The 21,286-nt window shown below is 39.9% G+C and overlaps 1 protein-coding gene across 3 annotated transcripts in view; it reads right to left on the bottom strand.

Moving 5' to 3' along the window:
• Positions 1-21,060, bottom strand: part of CSMD3 (CUB and Sushi multiple domains 3) — a 1,475,959-nt gene extending 1,454,899 nt beyond the window's left edge. For all 3 annotated transcript variants that reach the window (XM_055546406.1, XM_055546407.1, XM_055546408.1), the window contains exon 1: positions 20,289-21,060. In XM_055546406.1, the coding sequence (XP_055402381.1) occupies positions 20,289-20,466 (178 nt within the window). In that variant the 5' untranslated portion in view covers positions 20,467-21,060. The remainder of the gene's footprint in view (positions 1-20,288) is intronic.
• Between the last annotated feature and the right edge of the window lie 226 nt (positions 21,061-21,286).

Raw genomic sequence — 21,286 nt, 5'->3', positions numbered from 1 at the left:
AAGAGTCTTCTACAACACCACAGTTCAAAAGCATCAATTCTTCAGCCCTCAGCTTTCTTCACAGTCCAAAACTCACATCCATACATAACCACTGGAAAAACCATAGCCTTGACTAGACAGACTTTTGTTGGCAAAGTAATATCTCTGCTTTTTAATATGCTGTCTAGGGTGCTCATAACTTTCCTTCCAAGGAGTAAGCATCTTTTAATTTCATGGCTGCAATCACCATCTGCAGTGATTTTGGAGCCCAGAAAAATAAAGTCAGCCACTGTTTCCCCTGTTTCCCCATCTATTTGCCATGAAGTGAGGGGACCGGATGTCATGATCTTAGTTTTCTGAAGGTTGAGCTTTAAGCAAACGTTTTCACTCTCTTCTTTCACTTTCATCAATAGGCTCTTTAGTTCTTCTTCACTTTCTGCCCTAAGGGTGGTGTCATCTGCATATCTGAGGTTATTGATATTTCTCCTGGCAATCTTGATTCCAGCTTGTGCTACCTCCAGCCCAGCATTTCTCATGATGTGCTCTGCATATAAGTTATAAAAGCAGGGTGACAATATACAGCCTTGACATACTCCTTTTCCTATTTGGAACCAGTCTGCCATTCCATGTCCAGTTCTAACTGTTGCTTCCTGACCTGCATACAGGTTTCTCAAGAGGCAGGCCAGGTGGTCTGATATTCCCATCTCTTTCAGAATTTTCCACAGTTTATTGTGATCCACACAGTCAAAGGCTTTGGCATAGTGAATAAAGCAGAAATAGATGTTTTTCTGGAATTCTCTTGCTTTTTCCATGATCCAGCAGATGTTGGCAATTTGATCTCTGGTTCCTCTTCCTTTTCTAAAACGAGAGTGAACATCTGGAAGTTCACGGTTCATGTATTGCTGAAGCCTGGCTTGGAGAATTTTGAGCATTACTTTACTAGCGTGTGAGATGAATGCAATTGTGCAGTAGTCTGAGCATTCTTTGGCATTGCCATTCTTTGGGTCTGGAATGAAAACTGGCCTTTTCCAGTCCTGTGGCCACTCCTGAGTTTTCCAAATTTGCTGGTATATTGAGTGCAGCACTTTCACAGCATCATCTTTCAGGATTTGAAATAGTTCAACTGGAATTCCATCACCTCCACTAGCTTTGTTTGTAGTGGTGCTTCCTAAGGCCCACTTGACTTCACATTCCAGGATGTCTGGCTCTAGGTGAGTGAACACACCATCGTGATTATCTGGGTTGTGAAGATCTTTTTTATACAGTTCTTCTTTGTATTCTTGCCACGTCTTCTTAATATCTTCTGCTTCTGTTAAGTCCATACCATTTCTGTCCTTTATTGTGCCCATCTTTGCATGAAATATTCCCTTGGTATCTCTAATTTTCTTGAGGAGATCTCTAGTCTTTCCCATTCTATTGTTTTCCTCAATTTCTTTGCATTGATTGCTGAGGAAGGCTTTTTATCTGTCCTTGCTATTCTTTGGAACTCTGCGTTCAAATGGATATATCTTTCCTTTTCTCCTTTGCTTTTCACTTCTCTTCCTTTCACAGCTATTTGTAAGACCTCCTCAGACAGCCATTTTGCTTTTTCACACCTTTTTCTTGGGGATGGTCTTGATTCCTGTCTCCTGTACAATGTCAGGAACATCTGCCCATAGTTCATCAGGCACTCTGTCTATCAGATCTAGTCCCTTAAATCTATTTCTCACTTCCAGTGTAGAGTTATAAGGGATTTGATGCGTATACTTCATATTTTATTTCTGTTTATTCAGTATCAACAAAATTTTACTGATTGCATTTGGGGTTTAAAAAATACTGAAATGTAAGTAAGAGCTGTTCTTTTATCAAAACACCCTTCTCAGAACTTGTTACGTAGGCAAAGATCACTTGTTGGAACCCTTTGTCAGTCTAATTATATCCATTTTCATGGTTTTCATGAAGTCTAGCTGTACATCTTACAGGTGGCTTCTCTGAGATTCTCTTTTGTATAAACAAGCCAGCTTGAGAGCTTCATCACTGCATTTTAAGCAAAGTCTATGTTACAGGACCATATCATTATACAGTATCAGTTCAGTTCAGTCTCTCAGTTGTGTCTGACTCTTTGTGACCCCATGGACTGCAGCATGCCAGGCCTCCCTGTCCATCACCAGCTCCCAGAATTTACTCAAACTCATGTCCATTGAGTCGGTGATGCCATGCAACCACCTCACATTCTGTCATCCCCTTCTCCTCTAGCCTTCAATGTTTCCCAACATCAGGATCTTTTTAAATGAGTCAGCTCTTTGCATCAGGTGGCCAAAGTATTGGAGTTTCAGCTTCAGCATCAGTCCTTCCAATGAATATTCAGGACTGATTTCCTTTAGGATGGACTGATTGGATCTCCTTGCAGTCCAAGGGACTCTCAAGAGTCTTCTCCAACACTACAGTTCAAAAGCATCAATTCTTCAGCACTCAGCTTTCTTTATAGCCGAACTCTCACATCCATACATGACTATGGAAAAAACCATAGCTTTGACTAGACATACCTTTTTTGGCAAATTATCTCTGCTTTTTACTATACTGTCTAAGTGGGTCATAACTTTTCTTCCAAGGATAAAGCTTCTTTTAATTTAATGGCTGTAGTCACCATCTGCAGTGATTTTGGAGCCCCCCCCAAAAAAAAAGTCTGTCACTGTTTCCCCATCTATTTGCCATAAAGTGATGGGACATTATATAGTATGTGAATTGCCAATAATTGCTTGAAAGAAACAGACTGGAACTTAAGAAGGAAAAACCAAATGAATGGAAAGGCAATGCAGATTTGTATGTTTGTAAAATATAGTTTTGAGAAATATAAAGGGACCACACCTTTCTTTGTGAGGTTAAAGAAAGGGAGGATCTTAGTTATGGGTTTTGCAGGGTTGATGGAACCAAGTCAGCATATTCTGCGAATTATCTCCCATGTATTAGCTTGGAATTTCAATACATGAAGCTAAATGGAGAGTGTATTGTGGAGAGTGTTGGAAATTTATTGTGGTATACGTAGGAATCCTTCCTTTAATTGCATCAAGTTAAGTAAAACAATTTATATTACCTAAAGCCTTTTCATCTCAAGCTTGTTTTTTAAATATAAATTTATTTATTTTAATTAGAGGCTAATTACTTTACAATATTGTATTGGTTTTGCCATATATCAACATGAATCCGCCACAGCTGTAAACGTGTTCCCCATCCTGAACCCCCTTCCCATCTCCCTCCCCATACCATCCCTCTGGATCATCCCAGTGCACCAGACCCAATCATCCTGTATCATGCATCGAACCTGGACAGGCGATTCATTTCACATATGATATTATACATGTTTCAATGCCATTCTCCCAAATCATCCCAACCTCACCCTCTCCCACAGAGTCCAAAAGACTGTTCTATACAGCTGTGTCTCTTTTGCTGTCTCACACAGAAAGATGGTAACAATAATCATCTCAAGCTTTTAAATTTACTTTTTTTTTTTTGCTAAAGTAATCAGAGTGTAATGAATTTACATAGACAATAGACATGTTTAGTTTTGGTCTTACATTAATTGTTGATATTTTAAAAATTAGAAATAGAAAACAACATTAATATTTGCTGTATTAATAAATATTAAATCTGTTTCTTACACATTAAATCATTAGATCACAAAGAAGTGAGAATGTGGAAAGGGAAAGGAAGATGGCAATTTTGAAGTAGGATGTTGATGCAAATATTAATATTAAAATAATATGAATCTTCAAAGAATTCAACATAAGGGGAATGAGGAAATTATAAAATACAAGATAAATTTGGTGAATGTCTTAACCTTGTAAAGATACATCATTCTACTTAACTTCTATGTAGCAAAATTGTCATTGATCCAATGCCAGAATTTCATCAAATGACTGCATTTCAGTATAACCATTCATTGATCCTTCTATTGCTCTTTAAATCACAGATCAAAAAACAAAGCAAAACAAAACATAATCTACTTACTGAAACACTGTTTTCCCAACACACATAAGTCTCCAATAAAGATGCAAAAATAAGACATAAAAAACTATGACAGAATCTGTTATATTTAGTTATTTATTTTACCTTTTGCATGTGTGGACCTTGATAAGTTAGTTCAAGGCTTATTTCATGTCAAACACTAAATGAAGGGACAGAGATACAAATTGAAATTTAAAAGTAGTAGGAAGCCTATGAGGAGTTCTGAAGCAGGAACAATGGAAAAATGAATAAGAAGCACTATTTTCTGATCACAAACTATTTTATAAATGTGCAAACACTGTTACAAAAATTCATGTAGAATCTTAATTAATACTGGAAAAAGTAGTTCATATAAGTTCACTGAACAGATGGAAGTCAATCACATTTTCTGAAAATTGCAAGGGAAAATTACATTACATTAGATTACAAAATGATACCTATTGGACAGTTTCAAACAATATCTGTAGGATATTAATACTTACCTGTGATAGGATAAAAACAATGTATAGAATGTGTAGATAAAGGTTCTTTTACCTTCACCCGGAGAAGGCAATGGCACCCCACTCCAGTACTCTTGCCTGGAAAATCCCATGGACGGAGGAGCCTGGTAGGCTGCAGTCCATGGGGTTGCTAAGAGTCTGACATGACTGAGCGACTTCACTTTCACTTTTCACTTTCATGCATTGGAGAAGGAAATGGCAACCCACTCCAGTGTTCTTGCCTGGAGAATCCCAGGGATGGCGGAGCCTGGTGGGCTGCCGTCTATGGGGTCACACAGAGTCGGACATGACTGAAGCGACTTAGCAGTCACCTTCATCAGGAGGCAAACAAAGGTGCTATGTTGATATTTCATGGTAAAAGAATCATAGAAGAACTAAACAATTTCACAGTTTTCTTTGGTATTATGTTCACATAAATCCCCCTTCACTATGAAAACTGTCTACTTCTAGGGTAGTGACTAGATTTTCCTCTTTATATTGTCTAAGGCAAGGGTATGACAAACATAGGCTTTCCATAAATGATTGATGGCTGAAGGATAAGTCTCAGAACTGATATATAAGTCCCTGGTTCTTTCTGTGGAAATAAAATCTACTGACCAGTGTATCTTTTACAACTCCTAACTTAAACTGTGTTGATATAATAATATTTGATTTAAAATAATACTGTTTTAATGAAAGGTATAATAAACCAAACTTGACTTAACAACAACAACAAAAAAGATAGAAACAACTAAATATTTATATGAAAAAGTAAAAGGTGTAACCTAATATGTCTAACATCTTCCAATTTCTTTTGAGGCCTTTGAGAATTTTGCTTTTGAAAGAATGACATAATTAGTCTTTCTAAGATGGGCAGATTGCAATAAACTATGCAATGACAGGTGCAAAGTAGTGAGCTTCAAAATATTGAAAAATGACTGATTCCTAAGGACTTAACACATTGGTAATATTTAAAGATTCAGTTCAAAATGTCATTTATGATTTTCATCTATTAATATATTAATGAACACTGCCAGACTAACACAGATATTAAAGATTTCCTAGCACTTTGCCAGAAAATTGATTTTAAGAGTTTCTATTTGACCTCCTTTAAAAACATTTAAGAGATAAAAGGGCACTCAAGTACTAGTAGAATTCATAGATGAAAGTCTTTTTTAGGCCATGAAAAGAGTACTGAACATAAAGTCATACTGGCAAAAATGGGCCTATCAACATTGCTATTGCAAACTTCATTTAAGAGGGCTTATCATCTTCATCATTTTATAAACTATTAAGCTAGAAGTTGGCATACAAATTAGCAGCCTGCATGCAAATTTGTTTACAAAAAACATTTGAATCAGTTTAGTTATTTTGATTTAGACATCAGCCAGAAAACGTTAAGTCAGGGTTTATCTATATATGTGAACACTGAGTAAATATTTTGTCTACTCTACATGGTTCAGTTAGAGCACACAGCCAATAAATTCAAGGTACTGTGTTTTAGCTCCAGGAGATTCAGTTGTGTTTATTCTTCCTGTTCTCCTAATTTTGATTTGTTATCTCACAAATGCAGCTTTTAGCACACAGAGCTCATTATTAGAACATACAGATAGATCAGCATAATTTCATTACCAACATTTGGGGGAAATTCAAATTACACCTTCAATAACAGATTCAGAGAAATCATTCATTCCTTTATAAGCCTCAGTGTGCATGCATGCTCAGTCATGTCTAACTCTTTGTGATCCTATGAACTGTAGCCCGCCAGGCTTCTCTGTTCATGGAATTTTCCAGGGAAGAATACTGGAGTGGCTTGCCATTTCCTGCTCCAGAAGATCTTCCAAACCCAGGGACTGAGCCCATGCCTCCAGCATCTTCTGCATTCGCAGACCCATTCTTTACCACTGAGCCACATGGGAAGCCCATCTGTGTATAAAAATATAGTTTAAACATCAAAAACAAAGCAATTACTAAAAATTACAAATTCAGTTCAGTGCAGTCGCTCAGTGGAGTCCGACTCTTTGTGACCCCATGAATCCCAGCACACCGGGCCTCCCTGTCCATCACCAACTCCCAGAGTTCACCCAAACCCATATCCATGGAGTGGATGATGCCATCCAGCCATCTCATCCTCTGTCTTCCACTTCTCCTCCTGCCCTCAATCTTTCCCCCAGCATCAGTGTCTTTTCAACTGAGTCAGCTCTTCACATCAGGTGGCCAAAATATTGGAGTTTCAGCTTCAACATCAGTCCTTCCAATGAACACCCACGACTGATCTTTAGGATGGACTGGTTGGGATCTCCTTGCAGTCCAAGGGACTCTCAAGAGTCTTCTCCAACACCACAGTTCAAAAGCATCAATTCTTTGGCACTCAGCCTTCTTCACAGTCCAACTCTCACAACCACACATGACCACTGGAAAAACCATAGCCTTGACTAGACAGACTTTTGTTGGCAAAGTAATGTCTCTGCTTTTTAATATGCTGTCTAGGGTGCTCATAACTTTCCTTCCAAGGAGTAAGCATCTTTTAATTTCATGGCTGCAATCACCATCTGCAGTGATTTTGGAGCCCAGAAAAATAAAGTCAGCCACTGTTTCCCCTGTTTCCCCATCTATTTGCCATGAAGTGAGGGGACCGGATGCCATGATCTTAGTTTTCTGAATGTTGAGCTTTAATCAAACTTTATAACTCTCCTCTTTCACTTTCATCAATAGGTTCTTCTTCACTTTCTGCCATAAAGGTGATGTCATCTGCATATCTGAGGTTATTGGTATTTCTCCCAGCAATCTTGATTCCAGCTTGTGCTTCCTCCAGCCCAGCATTTCTCATGATGTGCTCTGCATATAAGTTATAAAAGCAGGGTGACAATATACAGCCTTGACATACTCCTTTTCCTATTTGGAACCAGTCTGCCGTTCCATGTCCAGTTCTAACTGTTGCTTCCTGACCTGCATACAGGTTTCTCAAGAGGCAGGCCAGGTAGTCTGGTATTCCCATCTCTTTCAGAATTTTCCACAGTTTATTGTGATCCACACAGTCAAAGGCTTTGGCATAGTGAATAAATCAGAAATAGATATTTTTCTGGAATTCTCTTGCTTTTTCCATGATCCAGCAGATGTTGGCAATTTGGTCTCTGGTTCCTCTTCCTTTTCTAAAACCAGCATGAACATCTGGAGGTTTACGGTTCACGTATTGCTGAAGCCTGGCTTGGAGAATTTTGAGCATTACTTTACTAGCGTGTGAGATGAGTGCAATTGTGTGGTAGTCTGAGCGTTCTTTGGCATTGCCTTTTTTTGGGTCTGGAATGAAAACTGGCCTTTTTCAGTCCTGTGGCCACTCCTGAGTTTTCCAAATTTGCTGGTATATTGAGTGCAGCACTTTCACAGAGTCATCTTTCAGGATTTGAAATAGCTTAACTTGTGTTTCATCACCTCCACTAGCCCTGTTTGTAATGATGCTTCCTAAGGCCCATTTGACTTCACATTCCAGGATGCCTGGCTCTAGGTGAGTGATCACACCATCGTAATTATCTGGGTCATGAAGATCTTTTTTATACAGTTCTTCTGTGTATTCTTGCCACCTCTTTATATCTTCTGCTTCTGTTAGGTCCCTACCATTTCTGTCCTTTATTGAGCCCATCTTGCATGAAATATTCCCTTGATATCTCTAATTTTCTTGAAGAGATCTCTAGTCTTTCCCATCCTGTTGTTTTCCTCTATTTCTTTGCATTGATTGCTGAAGAAGTCTTTCTTAATCTCTCCTTGCTATTCTTTGGAACTCTGCATTCAAATGGGTATATCTTTCCTTCTTTCCTTTGCTTTTCTCTTCCCTTCTTTTCACAGCTATTTGTAAGTGTTCCTCAGACAGCCATTTTGCTTTTTTGCATTTCTCTTTCTGGGGGATGGTCTTGATTCCTGTCTCCTATACAATGTCACGAACCTCCAACCATAGTTCATCAGGCACTCTGTCTATCAGATCTAGGCCCTTAAATCTATTTCTCACTTCCACTGTGAAGTTCAAGTCTTTTAACAGCATCTTTTTATGCTTTAATAGAATAACAATGACGTAGATTCATTTTTACTTCTCTATATTAAAACATTCATAATAAAATATAACTTAAAATTTTATTTTTTACTAACTCAGTTGATGAGCCCAGGTACCAATGGATAAAGAATCCACCTGCAATTCAGGAAACACTGTAGACCCAGGTTCAATCCAGGGGTCAGGAAGTTAACCTGGAGAAGAAAATGGCAACCCACTCCAGTATTCTTGCCTGAAAAAGCCTAGGGACAGTGGAACCTGGCAGGCTACAGCCCAAAGGGTCACAAAGAGTCAGACATGATGAGTGACTAAGCATGTAAGCATTCAAATTGAAATTTTAAAATATTTTCCTTCATATTTCTTTCTAATCAGATAACCCTCAGAGTGTGAACAAACAAACAAAAAAAAGCTATTCCCCATAGAAAACTAAAATAGATATTTTAGAAATTAGAATAATATCAGTGAAACAATTTTCATTGTTTAAAACTGTTAAAACTGGTTAAAACTGTTAATTTAATTAAGCAGATGTGAACATATAAACAAATGGCTAATGGGATGTGAACAAGCTCAAGAAAAAGGCATTTTAATTATCAGTCTTTTTTTTTCTCTTCACCAAGCTCATGAAAACAAAAACATCAAGTGAGTTTGTGATTTAAACTTTCAATAGATTACAGTGAGTTATTACAGTAGGATCATTTTTAAAATGGAGATCCTTGGCTGACTATTAGTCAATTTTAATCATTAAATAAAATTCTGGAATGTATAATTGCAGGAAATAGACTTGGAGACAGATGGTATGTGTAACAATCAGGTAAAATGTGTAACAATTCAGGTAAAAGACCTAAATTTTGGCAACTGTGGAGAAATTTATGCCTAAGCTGTTCTAAGATGCAAAACTATTTAAAATAACAATGTCCCAAATAAATTGTCCAATGTAATAATTATATTCTATGGGTAATACATATGAGGGCATTGTTAGGCTGTCTGAACTTTAACACTGAAAATATAGGTTAAAATGACATCTCTAAGAATACACTCACAAAATTTTAATATTTCAAGTAGAAAAAGACAAGTATATATTTATATTGGGATAGTCTAAAGTTCAGAAAGGACTGCAGTACAATAGTACCTCTGTTGCATATAAAAATATATGTTATCACCTTCAAAGGACAATGTAATGCTAATTTTGAGTGCTTAAATATAATTTAATGTGTGTATATTTTTTTCTTTTTTAGACAATGATGTAATTTCAATGCCCCCATTTAATTTATAGTTAGTCCTTAGATGGCATGTTAAGATTCTCATTTACCAGTATTATTACACTCATGTGTCTGTGTCACTTACACAATTACTTCAGGAAATATTATTTTGAGCCTGGTCAGGATTTGGACATAGGCACAATGGTGTCTCCTCCCAAGTAGCTTTATTCCATAAACAAATTAGGGCTAAATGATGCTTCCCAAGTGGAGCTAGTGGTAAAGAACCTGCCTGACAATGCAGGAGATGCTTAAAAGATACGGGTTCGATCCCCAGGTCAGGAAGATCCCCTGGAGAAGGACATGGCAACCCACTCCAGTATCCTTGTCTGGGGAATCCTATGGACAAAGGTGCCTGGCAGCTTAAAATCCATGAGGTCACAAAGAGTTGGACGACTGAAGTGACTTAGCATATATATAAAGGAAGCTCATAAGGCAGTATCCAATAAAAAGAAGAGCTACCCCAGTAGCTCAGCTGGTAAAGAATCCGCCTGCAATGTGGGAGTCCTGAGTTCAACCCCTGGGTTGGGAAGATTCCCTGGAGAAGGGCATGGCAGCCCACTCCAGTATTCTTGCCTGGAGAAATCCCCATGGACAGAGGAGCCTGGTGGGCTGGAGTCCACTGGGTTGCAAAGAGTCCTAGACGACTGATCGACTAAGCACAGCAATAAAAAGAAACGTGTTGGACAGAGAACTGAAGGACTGTTTTGCATTCTATTGTGTGGCAAATCTCTTCATTTCTCAGAACAGTCTGCTCATTACGTGAAGATGTACACCTACACGTGCACTTTTAACTAGGATGTAATTATGGTAGGAAGTACAGCAAGGGGATGAAGCTTGGATAGGAATGTTCTTTTAAAAAGCACCTTCCCATACCCCCACATATAAATCTAATGCACATTCTCTGACTATTAGACACTAGACAAGTTAGTTATAAGAGTTTTCCCATCCTTAAATTCTGTAGAACTAAATGGAAGATTAAGGTACCAAATAGAATTAATTTATTTGCCAAGGCTTATGATACTAGTGAAGTGAAGTGAAGTCACTCAGTCATGTCCGACTCTTGCGACCCCATGGACTGTAGCCTACCAGGCTTCTCCGTCCGTGGGATTTTCCAGGCAAGAGTACTGGAGTGGGTTGCCATTTCCTTCTACTGGTAAATAATTTTATGCCCACATATTTTATATGTGAAGTCCATAAATTCATTTACATTCATAAATTTTAAAATTTTACTCAGGAGTACTGGGTTAAAATCTAAAAATATATGTTTTGATTTTTTTTCTTGTCCTTAATTCACTAAATAGTTTTTTGTCTTATAGTGACATATTTAACTTATGCATTTTTCCTTTGCTTCACTTACTGTTGTATATAAAACTGAAAAATAGTTTTCACAACCATCTTACAGAATAACTAAGAGAGTAAAGTTAGGCAAGTTAAGTAAAGATGTTGAAAATGACAAAACTGAGAAGTTGCGTATTACATAAAATGTGATTGATTTTATATATATATATATATATATATATATATATATATATATATATAAAACACATGGACATTAACATTAGGCTATCTTTTAAGTTAAATTGTCAAGATTTCAGTTTTTCTCATAAAAATGAAGAAATTTAATTAGAAACTTGGTCATTTATAGTTTTATTGTTTAATGAGTCTATGAACTTATGAATCTATTATGATTTCAGATTTCATCCAACCACTAGCTAAACAACGATCCTGGAAAGTCATTGTACCTCTCTGGCCCCAGGAAATGTGGATAATTTATAAATGGAGATAATAATCTATACGTAGGAGATAACAGCTATCTCACAAGATGCTTGTTAGAATTCTAAGCAGGAAAAAGAGAGAGAACCATTGTTTGAGATGTAGTTAACACACTCTATTTAAAAGGCTTAGAACAGAGCTTCTTGTGGCTCAAATTTTATACAGTAAATGCACATGCCTATTTTGATACCATTTCCCCTGACATAATAACATCTTATATCCTCTCTATATATGAAGTGTGTTTCCTAGGTGGCTCAGTGGTAAAGAATCTCCTTGCCAATGCATGAGACAAAAGAGATGTGGGTTCAATCTCTGGGTTGGGAAGATCCCTTGAAGTTGGAAATGGCAACCCACTCCAGTATTCTTCCCTGGAGAATTCTCTGGTGGGCTACAGTCCATGGGGTTGCAAAGAGTCAGATATGACTGAGCACACATTCGTTCACATATGTGAAGCACCTCTGAGCATTCTGGAATCTTGTATAATCTGATGGACTTGTATAAACTAAGCATAGCTGTTGTTTTTTCAGTTATTTAAAAGTTAGCAAATTCACTTCTGAGAGTCTATTTCCATTTATAAATTTCCTTTCAAAATGGTATGCAACTGCATTTCTTAAACTGTCATAGTTTAAAAAAAGAAAAATGCTTACCATTACTTTAAACTATGGAATTTAAAAAATTCTTTAAAATTTGCTAACATAGAGCAAAGGAAGTAAGAACTTTATAATCTTGAACATTACAAACTCAGCTTTTCAGAGAATCACTCATTACTTTTTATGTAATTCAATCACTTTCTGAACTTGTAAGCACTTCAAATTTAGCAGCATTCATTATTTTGGAAATTTTACTCCCATACCTTGAAGAGACCTTAGAGAAATATCACATATCACTAAAATTGAAGATAGCCCTTCAGATTATTGATTGTTTTTACAATTTTAATTTATAAAATATACTATTTATAGTATATTTATATACTATAAATTTATAAAATTTACTATTTATATATTTATAAAATATACTATTACTTCTGTGGTAGAATTTTATGATACCATCATCTTATTTAGATCATGTGAGAGAAATGTGCAAATGTAAATGCAGATGAGACAGAATGCATACATCTTATGTTAATATGATGTAAATATATAAAACCATGAATAAAATAAATTAGGAACAGATTTCCTAGATTTAAAAGGCTTTAAATAAGAAATTATGTCTAGATTATGGGAAGAAATAAACAAGAGGTTGATTTTTAAGTCCTATCCCTCTATGTACTTTGAAAAAGTGAAAGTGTTAGTCACTCAGTTGTGTCTGACACTCTTAGATCCCATGGACTGTAGGCTCCTCTGTTCATGGAATTTTCCAGGCAAGAATAATGGAGTGGGTTGCCATTCCCTTCTCCAGGGGATCTTTCTGACCCAGGAATCTAAGTTCTTTATGAGACTAAAAAGCAGTCCTCTGATTTTGTTTTTACAACCATGTAATGTCAAAAATAGCCTTGAATATACGATGATTTTATTTGGTGTACATATTATAATAGTTTTAGAAAATATTTTCATTCCAAAATTGCTTATTTTTTCTTTTACAAAATAAGTAGTTAGCATAAAAAAAATACCATAAAAACATATAGTCACTAGTATTCTTGTATGGTACTAATTGGCATATGGTTCTCAAATATTAGATTTGTGATTGTCTTCATTGGTGCCATTTGAGAAAATTCTGTAGTAAAATTGATAAGGTACAGTAGAAATAGAGTTGAACATAAACTTGAAAGCCCAATGATCTAGTCTCAATTCTGGAGCTAATTATATTTTTAACCTAGTTAAAAAAGCACTTATTCTTTCTATACATGTGCATTTATTGTATAAAATATAAACAGTGAACTAGCTGGTATGTAAGAACTCTTCCAACCCTGTAAGTACCATGAATTTGTAACAAGATGAATTAACAAATTCATGTAAGTACATTAGTCAATCAATATTAAAATAAATCAGTATTGGAACACAACGAATGAAATTAGCCTAGGAGTAGGAGTAACATATTTAAGCTATGATTCTGCCCCTGATTCATAGAACCAGCACCTGGAGTAACTGTGTAAAGGCAATAAGTAGAAATTTCAGAGTGTTTTTCCAATGTATAATAGCCCGGGAACTTAGCCAAAGTGAAATAATAGCTAGAGAGAAGATGCTGTATTTTTTATTTACTATGGTGGACAAGTTAGGGCTGGTAATGTTGGGGATGAAGTGTGTGAGAGTCACTGGCTTTGTGCATGGAAGTGTATTTTAATAGCAGTGATGATAGCTCCTAGTGTCAGGCACTATATATGTTGCATGCATAATCTTTCTACTGAAATTCTAATTTCCTTTTTAATAGATAATGAAAATGAATTTTAGGAAAACTGAGTTGCTAGTACAAAGATAGTTGCTGGCAATTTTATTATTTTTTTCCTGCTTCAGGTCTTGGTGGCTCCAGAGTACTTGCTTTAGTGTTTCTCAAACTTTAGAGCCATCAGAATTACCTGGATGGCTTGTTATAAATACCTATGTGGCTGTCCAACCACTAGGGCATCTGTTTCAATAGGCCTGGGGTGGGAGTCTGAGAATTCATATTTCTAACAAGTTTCCAAAGGATGCTCCTTGTTGAGGAACATTTTGAAATCACTGCTGTGCAATATTTTTTGAGCAAATAGAAAATTTTGACATATCTAATGACACATGATTATCATTGATATTCTTGTTTTCCAGTTACAAGGTACATGCTGCATATGATAATCTTATAAATTTGGACGTTTTAGAGGTTTCAAATTGGCTTTTGGGTGGCAGATTGTGATTATATGAAAAAGTATTAATCCTTAAGAATCTTTAGTTAGCACCAAGCGATAGCTTAGCAAAAGGTGTGATAGCATGAATGCATTTTATAGCAGTAAGATTAGAGGCATGAGAGAAAGAAGGATGATAACTAGCATTGAGACCATGAATACTGGAAGGTATTCAACAAATTGATTTTTCTCAGTGGAATTCCTGTAAAAATGATATTCCTGATGAGAATGAGGGCCTTCCAAGGGGTCTAATTCCGAGAAAATCTTGTAGACTTGGAGATTGATCTCCCTGGAAAGTACCATGAATCACCCCACCTGCTCACTTTGAAAGAGAAAATATAAATGGATAATGACTTTATCTGTTCTATCAGACCTCATCCAAAATCCAAATTAAAACTGCCACTGTATGTATAAACTACACACCACTTTGGATTATGAGTAAGGGCTATGGGAAAAAGAGATGGAAAAAGAAGCTATGTTTTAATGTATATAGAGCGAAAATAAAATGACCTTATTGGCAACTCAGGCATTTTTTGCTAATCTTTTGGTTTGCAGTCATTTTGCTTCTAATCTCTCCAACATTGAAAATTGGAATTCAAAGTACAAGATGGCATATTTTCTCAAATAGTCATGTTACTTGAAGTAACAGTTTCCTCACCAGAAATGTTGCTTGAGGCTTCAAAGTTATTTTCCAAGCTGGACAAAACATTGAAAGTACTTAATATCCTGAAGCCTTTTCTGGAGACTGTGATATTAAGTAGAAGAAAGTAAAACTTTCAGGACATCAAGGAGAAGTATGTTTGGAGACGTAGGAAACAAAGTTTAGCTGCTTTCACTTAGTGTTGGAGACTAGACAGGTATTTTAGCATTAGAGGTTGTTTCTATATGTGTGCGAGGGCATCATTAATTGCTACCTTTCTTACTTTTTGTTTTATCAGATGTCACTTATGCCAGAGCTTGCCACTTTTAAAATCCTATATTGACGCCACTTGCTACTGCTTTATTTCAATATTTTACAGTTTCTGCAGACAGTAAATTGTGTGTTCAGGGAAAAGATGTGTACCCCACATCTATTCAGCTAGCCCATAAATAGTAACACTAATTAATATCATGAACATTAATAACTACTGAAACGAAATCTATGCTCCTGGGGTATATAATTTATTGAGTAAATTCTATCCCTTTTCTCCTTGAAGGCTCTTAAAGGAGCTGTCATCAGGTTTTCCACAGCCTGAAACCTGCTCCTTAATAATTTCTGCTCACCCACTCACTCTTCTACATGGGCTTAAAGCAGCCCCAACGTCCTCCCCAACCCCCTCAATACCAAAAGATTCTGGAAATATGGGGCTGCAAAATGATAGTTTAGAAGGATTTCAACTGGTAACTAACTGTCCAGGGAAAGTTCAGCTTAGAATTCTGGGAGCTATTGAAGCCTTTTGAGGGCGGTAAATTGGATTGGCTTAGGAACTCGGTGGTGCAAAGCCTCCCCAAAGGCGCCATGTTCAAGGAGAAGGGAAATCGCCTGGCTGCCTGAATTTATCTTTCTTTTTTTGGTTGTTTTGCTTCGTATTATTCTGCACTGAGCTGAAATTCCCATTCCTGCCCCGCTTTCAGCCCTCAGCTGGCCTCTCCTGCGGGGCGGGGACAGGACCCGAGGACAACCGGGATGACCCTGAGCTGTTTCATTTCTTCTGCGCTTTCCCCTGGGATCCAACAGAGCCCTGTGGAGTTCCAGTCCTGGGACTGCCTCCTGCTTGCTTTCCCCCCAGCGACAGAGCAGGGAAGGGGTTGAAGGGGATGGAAGAGGGGAATCAACCCCCATTACTCCTTCTCCGGTGAGTTTTTTGAACTCCCGAAGAGCCTGTTAGAGAAGTTGTTTTGGTCAGAGCAGCGCTGGGGTCAGCTTGGGAAAACGGAGCTTTCTCTGTGCCTCCACCGGGACTCCTGACAGCAGTGGTCGCAGCACTACCGACCAAATAGGGTCCGGGAACAGAAGCACACATTGTGTAACCCGCCACCCTGTCCATCTCGGACACACACCCACACCCACCCTGGAGGCCTCCAGAAGGCTCTTCCGCCTTGATCCGTGTGGAATTCCCCTCCCAGCAACACACACACACACACACACACACACACACACACACCCCGTCACAATCTCCAAAGGCCAAGTCAGGCATTCAATTCAACCTCAGTGGTCTATGAATATTTCGGGGAATCTGGTCTTCTAGAAGCAATCAAGTATTTCCAGAGAAACAGTTGGAAGGGAGGGCTACCTGACCAGACTGCAGCAGAAAAAGGACCCCGACCCAAACAAGAAGGTTGTCTCTCAGCAGCTGACTCAGTCTTGTTAGATTCAGGGGAAGGGTTTTGATGGTGGCGGTGGCAGTGGGTGTCTTTTTGCTGGGTGCAGTTATTGGCTTGTAAAGACATTAACCCAACAGGACCATCTTTGTAAAGCTCTCTCGAGACCTGAGACGAGACAGAAATTTTGTTAACGGTACTGACAGGTCAGACTGTCGCCCTGAGGTCGGGAAAGTAAGAGTTATCAGACCCTGAGCACAAGCCTGGGACTGACACCTCCGGCGCGGCCACCCTGGGGTGGGCACAAGGTGCTACTGAGCGCTGTTGGCAGCTCTCCTCCTGCGTGGACACCGCGACCCTTGCCAGCACTAATTAACTGCGGGACAAGCTGCGAGCTCGGCTCTTCCCAAGAGCTCTATGGCGGGAGTAATATCTCCTTGGAGTCCCAGAGCACGCAGAAACGCAGATCCTTCTGGAAATCTGGGGTCCAGCAAGGAGTCTTGAAAGCAGGCTCTAGTACAGGGTGGGGGGTGTAGCATGCTAGCTCCCACCTGCTGTCCTCGGAGGTCAGTGCTTTCTGTACCTCGCCCCCCCCCGCCCCTCCCCCTCCCCGCAGGATTTGTGCGCTCCCCCGGGATCTCCGGATCTCCCGAGGAGTGTGAGGAAGCACCCTGCCAGTGTTTGTTTACGTGGGCGGGACGTTTAAGCACGACTTGAAGATTCACATATTCTATCTGACTGAAACCTAAAACAGGCAGGCTGCAGTTTCAGGCTGCATTTCAGAAACCTCTGCTGCGTGTGTGTGTTTCAGCATGCATCAGCCTAAGCAGCCCCCACACCATCCCCAATTTGGTGCCCTCCATGGCGTTTTATTTCAGATGACAACAGTGGAGATAAAACGCCCGGAGAGGGTTGCCTCTCTTTCCAATACTACTGGAGCGATTCAGGCCTACCACGGAAGCCCACTTTGTGTGAGGCGATTTCTCCCACTGAGCCTCTTTGTCATTGCTGTTGCAGGCAGAGGTGAGATAGTAAAGGATGAAAAGTGTGGACAAAAGGTGGAATTCTCAAGGCCTGAGCTGTTCACCTGGAAAAGCACGCGGCACAGACTTCCTTAGCCTTAGCCCTAGATTAGAACCTGCAGAACCCTTAGAAAGCCTGCCCATTTCGAGCTTTCCCGTGGGCCTGGGAGACCGGAGGAAAAACACTGTGGAAGACAAAAGCGGTTGTAGACACTAGGGGGAAAGAACATTCAAGCTATTGCTGCGATCTTGGTTTTAGGAAAAGCCTTGAGACGTAGGTGAAATTAAAAAATAGGGAGAAGGGGAAGAAGAAGAAGCAGTCGTAAAAACTGGCACCACTGGCAACCGGGAGTAAATCTAAAGAATATATCCTCTGTAAGTTTGTGTCTCAGAATCTGAGGACAGCGTTCCAAGTTGTAAAATATAGGAAATGCCTTTCAAGTGGCAGATAAGTGACAATGAAGAACCTTATCACCATTAAAAAAATTAATGGTCCGTTGAAAATTTATTTTGGACAAGATCAAAGCAGAGTGTGAAACACCCCTTCTTCCCGATGTCCCCGAAACTGGAATGTATTAAGTGGACCGATTATCTCAGTCTAAAGTACAGGAGCTGTGAGTAGAGGAGAGGGGATGGGGGGTGGGGGTGGTGTTTCTCATTTCCAGTTCCATTTAAAGCAAACTGACGCGCCTTTAGTTTCTATCGGCGCGGCTTATCTGGGAAATATGGTAGGTCCGGGCAGCCGGGCTGTAATCGCAGGCTGCTGGGCTCTAGGTTTGTCAGCCTGGCATGCTTGTCCAGCTTCGGAGACTCCCTCTTCCATCTGCCCTTCCAATGTGTTTTGACTCAACAGGTATCGCATGAAAACTCGCACTTAACCCCCCCGTCATCTAGCAAGAACCACCTCAACATTTTTTCCTGCCGGGAGCTGTCGCCGGCTCCTAGCAGCCAAACCCCAGGGCCATCCATTAACCGCCGACTCTCAGTGGCAGGCGAGCTAAGCATAAATGCGAGGCTCCTCACACGTCGAGCCGGCGACGAGAACCCCTCCTAAGCAACCCAAGACGCGTTCTGTACACTAGGTTGTGTAGTTGCGCCCGTAGAGAACGAGCGTTTTGGCTCAAAGCTGCGCTGAGGCTGGTGAGGGTCGGCGAAGCGGGGTGTCAAGCTTTAAGGAGCAGGTTAAGATTACAAGGCAGTTGCTGCCACAGAGACCTGGGACGACTTCTTGGCATTTAGGAATGTCAATTAAAATTCGAGACATGTCGCCCATCATTGGTCCTTAATAGAGGGAGAGGTAACCCTTCCAGCTCCCTCCACCCAAAACATGAATTATCATTTCCACTGAATGCAAATGGACTGCCTTCTGTGGGGGGACAGCCAGCTGCAAGCTGGACAATAAACTGTTTCATAGAGACGCGGCCTGATTGCGGTTCAGAGAGACACTCCTTTACAAAGGAAAAAGCGTCCAGTTTGTGAGGACAGAGGTGGCGCGCCTGGGCCAACAGCCACCCCCCCCCCCCGCCCTCCGCCCCCACCGCCCACCCCCGACACACAGACACCCTGGATTTGAAACTAGCTTCACTGAAAACGACATCCGTCGCGTCTATGCGAGCTGCCATGAGTACGGGGAGGTGGTTGTTCAAAAATGATAGCATGAGTCATAAACACCGCCTGAGGTGTTTTTTTTTTGTTTTTTTTTTGTTTTTTTTTTGCAGCAATTAATGGGCAGCAGGGTGCAGGAGAAGTTGTAGAACAGAGCTGGGAATCTATTTTCTCCCAGAGGACAGCTCTCCTTCCAATGATCCTGACTGTCCCTCGCCTTCCTGCTTAGGATTGAATTTTACATCCCACCCACCTCCTCCCCTTGTCTGTGCATGTGACACTCACTCTACCTGTCTGAACGCCGAGACTTGCTGGGGATTTTCTTTTTGGTCGTCAGCTAATGACTTTCCTCCTACCTTCATTCATCCCCAAAGGTACCCGGTTACACTTCCTGGCATCTCAGACCGTTCAAAAGCCCCATTTTAAGCCAAACCTCTACCACAGGACCTAGGAAACAGCCTTTATCATTTATCAATGCAAAAGAGCCCACGTAGAAATAATTCACATATGCACGCACACATTCAGTTGGTTGGGGGTGGGGAGTGGGGGGATTCTTGAAAGACCCCTGTGCCCTAATGCATTTAAAAGCAGCACCTTCCTAACATAACTTTCCTACCTGAAAGGGTTAAAAAGCATTTCCAGGAGCGCCTTTAATATAAATATTCCAACCAAAGCATCAAACCCCACTGATGTGACTAGAAATCAAGGTAACCCTCATCACCAAGAAAAGTCTTGCAGAGGAATTCTGCCTGGTATCCACTAGTTAGAGGCTATACCAACCAACTCACGTATTCGTTTGAGCATACTGCAAGAATATTTATTGAGCACAAGCTCAATCACTGCATTGAACGCCAAATCTGGCAAGCAAAATGCATTTCCTATCTGAGGGAGAAAAAGAGCTGTGAATCAACTCCTTCTTCAGTATTATCATGATTATTTTATCCGTGCAAATTGCAAAGTAAGCTACCCGTCTCTGGCGACAAGTCAGCTCACCTCCATCCAAAGCAGAGGGGACCCCGAAAGCAAGCCTACCTTTCACACAAGACACCGTCAATAAAAAGACGAGGTTCCAGAACGTAAATCCACTTTTAATCCCCATTTTCTTCATCAGGATGAAGTCTAGGCGGCCACATTTAGCGCATTTTCTCGTGCCAGGCTCCCGGGGTTTGGATTCCTTCGCTCGGCTTTCCCCTTTGCGGATCCCTTTCATATTATTCGCGAGCTCCTAATTCCTGCTCCTCAGCCCGGCGCAGTGGAGTTGTTGCTGTTGTTGGTGCGCGGTCACAGCTCGAAGTGAATGGTGTTTCTGGGATACCACAGCAACCTTGAAGAGGACTCAACCATCTCTCTCCAACGGGGGCACAAAGTCTCTGCTACTCTGGATTCTGCCTTTTCTTGTGCGTTTTTTTCCCCTCCACTAAAACCTACCTCAATTCTAGCTCGTTATAGCAACCACCAGAAACCACTAGTGAGCCTCTTAAAGCCCAGCTCCTCTCTTTGACAAACTCCCCACAATATTTGAAATTAAGAGGTTTGATTTTTTTTCCCCCCGAATAGATCAATTCTGCCTCTAAAAGCAGCCCAAGAAATATTATGTTAGTGAGTTCTCCATTCCAGCCTGTGACTGTAGAAACATGTTACAGGAATATTTTAATCGGAGAATCTGTATTGCTTTTAGGGGAACTGTGATGATAATGAACCGGGTTTCATCGATGGCCACGTCTTTATAACGGGACATGTGCTACTACTGTAGTTGCAGTGTATTTCAGGCAGGCGTCTCACATTAATCATCCTGTGATTTAATTGAAAAAGGGAGATCACAGAGAATGTATTTGTACACAGGCATTTACACATTCAAGTGCTTAGATGTAAACCCATACCGGGTCTTTTTGATTCACGAAGTAAACGGATTTAATCAGTGACCAGGGCGGAGGTGAGGTGGGGAGGGAGTCAGTCATCTTCCGAAAGAGTTCGTCTTTTTATATTCCCTAAACAGGTTTTAGCTGTTGTGTGCTGCAGTTAAACTACTT

Source organism: Bubalus kerabau, chromosome 14 (genome assembly GCF_029407905.1).
Source record: "Bubalus kerabau isolate K-KA32 ecotype Philippines breed swamp buffalo chromosome 14, PCC_UOA_SB_1v2, whole genome shotgun sequence".
NCBI classification, from domain to species: domain Eukaryota; kingdom Metazoa; phylum Chordata; class Mammalia; order Artiodactyla; family Bovidae; genus Bubalus; species Bubalus kerabau.
This window is presented reverse-complemented; position numbering and strand designations above follow the sequence as displayed.